The sequence below is a fragment of the Helianthus annuus genome, chromosome 4 (assembly GCF_002127325.2).
Source record: "Helianthus annuus cultivar XRQ/B chromosome 4, HanXRQr2.0-SUNRISE, whole genome shotgun sequence".
Lineage (NCBI taxonomy): Eukaryota > Viridiplantae > Streptophyta > Magnoliopsida > Asterales > Asteraceae > Helianthus > Helianthus annuus.
Window position 1 is genome coordinate 190,402,066 of NC_035436.2, and position 4,700 is coordinate 190,406,765.

Sequence of the window (4,700 nt, forward strand, 5' to 3'; positions counted from 1 at the left end):
AGGTTTCACTAATTTTATTTTTAACTTGACAAAAAAACATTTATAATTCTTATTAGTATATATTTAAATAAAAAAGAAAACAGATAAATTATTCACCAACCGATCATATCTTGGTGACCTGGTAATTACACACTGTTATAACACAAAATTAAAGTTTAGTTACTTTAAAGAGACAAAAAAATGTTTGGGTTACTTAATTGAAACATTAGACAAACTTGGTTACATTTCTATAGCGTTTTCCGTTTTAATAATATTGAAACTTTAGTTGATCATGAGCTTGTGAACAATTTTGTACCGCTTCCATGTTTCCGTCATTGATAGAGGTGTTACAAGTAGAGCCTGTCGGGTATAAAAGGGTAGGGGCCGGTTCCTCCTCGTACCGGATAGGAACCGAAAACGGTTCCAGGTTAGATACAGCGGGTCGGGCAGGGAACCGGTTATTTTGTGCACCCCTTCCAATAACTCCTGTGTTACCAAAACCCATGGGCCGGCCCAATAACTCCTTTGTTTCAGCAACCGAACAATGTTCACTGATTAAACAAGCTACAAATCTTTGATCTTCTCAGCATACTTTCACTTCAGTCAACAATGAAGAAGACACCAATCTCTGCATCCAAACAATACATTCACTCTCTTCTTAAACCCTATAAACCTTCCACAACCACCCATTTCCGTCGCTTCTCCGTCGCACCGGACTCACCACAACCACCGTCACAAGAATTAACACAACCCATAATCACCCAGATCACCACCACCGACAATTGGACAACAAACACCACTCTCAATCAACAAATCCTCTCATTAACCCCTCAATCTCTCATCAAAATCGCTCGTGAGTTTCAAACTTCAACTAAAGCTCTTAACTTTTTCAATTTCATTCGTGAAAATGAAAACCCCTCTTTGTCTCTACACCCACCTCCGTTAGATTCTATATTTCAAACTGTTATTCAGCTTGCAATACGTGAAGGTGATTATGCTTCCATTGTTGGTTTGTTTAATCTTTCAAAGGAAGTTAAAGTTTCCCTCACAAACCACTCAGCAATCAGGTTAATTAGTTACTTTTCTTGTTTAAATAAGGTTCAAGATTCGATGTTAGTGTATGATAATTTAGACCCAGATGTGAAAAACACTAATGTGAGAAACATAGTACTTGATTTGTTGTTGAAATCCGAAAGGTTTGACGATGCACGCCAACTGCTCGACGAAATGCTTGAACCGGATGCTAAGTTTCCGCCTAATGAGATAACGTTAAACATTGTGTTTCCGGTCTTGTTGAGACGTGATTGGGGAAACCGGACTGATGATTTCATTGGTTTGGTTCCGAAATTTGGGGTACACGGTGTGTTTCCTAATAAACTTTTGCTGACTAAATTGATCACCAAGTTATGTAGGAGTTGTAGAAATGAGAAAGCTTGGGATTTGTTGCATGAATTGATGAAGTTTGGGAAGGTCGAAGCTGCACCGTGTAACGCCCTTTTATCAGGGTTGGCGAGAGAGCGAGACTACAAAAAGATAAACGTGTTGTTAAAAGAGATGAAGGAGAATGAGATCAAGCCTGATATTGTGACGTACGGGATGGTCGTGAATCACTTGTGCAAGTCTCGTAGAGTGGACGAGGCGTTGGATATGTTTAAACAGATGAAGGAAGGAAGCGATGGGATCTCCGTTAAACCTGATGTGATTCTTTACAATACGCTGATTGACGGTTTATGCAAAGTAGGAAGGCAAGAAGAAGGTGCAGCGTTGATGAAACAAATGCGTTTAGAAGATAATTGTATCCCTAATGTTGTAACCTACAACTGTTTGATTGACGGGTTTTGTAAATCCGGTGAAATCGAACGGTCTCAAGAGCTGTTCGATGAGATGAACAACGAGGGTGTAGATCCAAACGTGATTACAATAAACACTTTGGTGGATGGAATGTGTAAACACGGAAGAATCGGTAACGCAATGGAATTTTTTAGGAAAATGCAAGAAGAAAAGGGGATTAAAGGGAACGCGGTTACATACTCTACGTTAATTTCCGCTTTTTGCAGTGTTAATAATATTGAAAAAGCGATGGCATTGTTTGATGAAATGGAATCCGTTGGCTCTCCTGATGCGCTTGCGTACTACAGCTTAATTTCCGGTTTGACTTTAGCTGGAAGACCGGACGATGCTAGTTTTATCGCTTCAAAAATGAAAAAAGCCGGATTCCAAATGGATCTTGTATCCTACAACACTTTAATAGGGGGATTTTGTAGAAAAAAGAAACTCGATAAAGCGGTTGAAATCCTTAAAGATATGGAAGAAAATGGAGTGAAAGCAGATGGTGTCACTTACAATACTCTAATTTCGTATTTTAGTCAACACGGGGATTTCGAATCTGCTCATAAGTTTTTAAAACAAATGATAATTGACGGGAATGTCCCTACAGTAGTCACATACGGTACTCTGATTCACGCGTATTGTCTAGCTGGAAATCTCGACGAGGCTTTGGATATCTTCGATAAGATGCTCGTATCATCAAAGGTTCCTCCGAATACGGTTATATATAATGTATTAATCGAGTCTCTTTGTAAGCGTGGGAAAATAGATCATGCTCTTTCGTTAATGGACGGGATGGTCCAAAAGGGTGTTAGATCGAATACTACCACGTATAATGCAATGCTTAAGGGGCTTTCGAGTAAAAATAGGTTGCAAGAAGCACTTAGACTTATGGATCAGATGACGAATCAGGCGTGTAATCCTGATTATGTCACGTTGGAGATTTTAAACGACTGGCTTGATGCCGTTGGAGAGATTGAGAAGTTGAGGATGTTTGTACAAGGATATCAAGTGTCCTCTGTTGCGGCAACTACATAGATATAGAGGTTCGTCTTTTTTAGCGTTGTTCGACTTACTTTTTGTTAAACTGATTAAGACTTGAGAGATGTTATGATTTTATTGAAATTACTTGTTTTTTAGTTCTTAATTGGTTACAAGATTGTGACACTTTACTAGAACAAGGTTGCATCTTTGAAGAGTATGATCATGTTTTTACACAAGCATGTTATAAATTATAAGTGAGTAAACTGCCATTTTGGTCCCTGAGGTTTGGTCACTTTTGCCATTTTAGTCCAAAACTCAAACTTTTTGCATCTGGGTCCTATGGTTTCAGTTTTATTGCCATTTTGGTCCAAAAATGAAATCAGGTCATATTTGTCTTATAAAATCCTGTAATTTTGTCATTTATTAGGGGCAAATCAGATCATATTTTTCTTATAAAATATGGTATTTATTTATAAAAAATAAATGATCATTTTGCCCCTGCGGAAAAGGACAAAATAGCAGGATTTTATAAGACAAATATGACCTGATTTCATTTTTGGACCAAAATGGCAATAAAACTGAAACCACAGGGACCCAAATGCAAAAAGTTTGAGTTTTGGACTAAAGTGGCAAAAGTGACCAAACCACAGGGACCAAAATGGTAGTTTACTCATTATAAGTTTGTGATAAGAAATGTTATTCTGGATTTATGGAAGACCTTTGTTGTGAGATTTTGGCCAGAAAACCTCAACAGAGATCATGCTTCCTAAAATGCCCTTGAATATTTAGAGGTTTAGATTGATCACTTTATACTGTGATTGACCTTTTGAAATTTACATCATTGTTTATTTGTGGCACAAAATACTCTCTGTTGTTAGTGCTACAAATAGATGTGTATTTCTTGTAGACTCTTCAATTGTTTTTTGCACTTTTAGTGGATACTTTAATTATTTTTTAATAAAAGTTCTATGAGATAAGTTCTCATAAAGAGGCTGCTTTCATGATTCTTGTCCACAATTTAAGGGGTGTAGAGAAGTCGAGTCGAGTCGTCGAGTCAACTCATTTGAACTTAAGAGAGCTCAAACTCATCTCGGTCTGAGCTCTGTATCTAAGGGGCTGTTTGTTTACCTCTTAATGAGGCTCTTAATGGTTCAGACCTCTTACTGGTTCAACACTTAATGGTTTAGACTGTTTGTTTCACGAGCAGATGTCTGAATGGTTCAGGCATTTGCCTCTAAATGGTTAAGATTTTTATACAGAGTCTGAATGGTTAAGATCTCTAATCCGAATTGGTCAGACATTTGCCTCTGAATTATACAGGCTTTTAATGGTTCAGACCTTTTACTGGTTCAGCACTTAATGGTTCAGACCTCTTATTGGTTCAACACTTAACCATTCAGATGTTGCCAAACAGCCCCAAAGGTTCGTCTCGGCTTATTAATAATTTTATTAATCCTAAGTTCGGCTCTTTCTTTATTATCTATTAATTATCCTAAAACTTTATTGATACACATAGAATAATATTTATTATGTAATTATAAATTTGTTATATTAGATTCTCTTTATATGCATGATAAGCCCATTTAGAGAAGCTAGAAATCTGAAGCTCAAGCTTAATCTCGTTTTTAATGAGCTTCATTTTAGGTTTGAGCTAGTTTAAGATCGTCAAGATTTGAACTTTTGGCAAGGCAATATCAAGCACCTTACGAAGAGGTCGTCTCGTTTACACACCTAGCCCATAGTCCAACAACTAAGAGGGTAATTTCATCATTAGCTCGTAAACAACTATCTAATTGTGCATAGTGCACCTAGAGCTAGAATTAGAGAAATATAGCAAAAGAGTATGCATTTCAATGCATAAAGCTTGGTGTTATAGAATGGAGCCCATATGGGCTCCATTGCCCAACACC

The 4,700-nt window shown here is 37.3% G+C and overlaps 1 protein-coding gene across 1 annotated transcript; it reads left to right on the forward strand.

The window, feature by feature from the left end:
• The first annotated feature begins 498 nt into the window (after nucleotides 1–498).
• Nucleotides 499–2,953, forward strand: LOC110937591 (pentatricopeptide repeat-containing protein At5g28460). Its single transcript, XM_022180035.2, has one exon. The coding sequence runs from the start codon at nucleotides 589–591 to the stop codon at nucleotides 2,842–2,844; it is 2,256 nt and encodes a 751-aa protein (XP_022035727.1). The 5' UTR covers nucleotides 499–588; the 3' UTR covers nucleotides 2,845–2,953.
• Nucleotides 2,954–4,700: the final 1,747 nt, after the last annotated feature.

Bases quoted from the DNA above. Each gene is read 5' to 3' on its own strand.
- LOC110937591 (XM_022180035.2), top strand. From the start codon at position 589: ATGAAGAAGACACCAATCTCTGCATCCAAACAATACATTCACTCTCTT.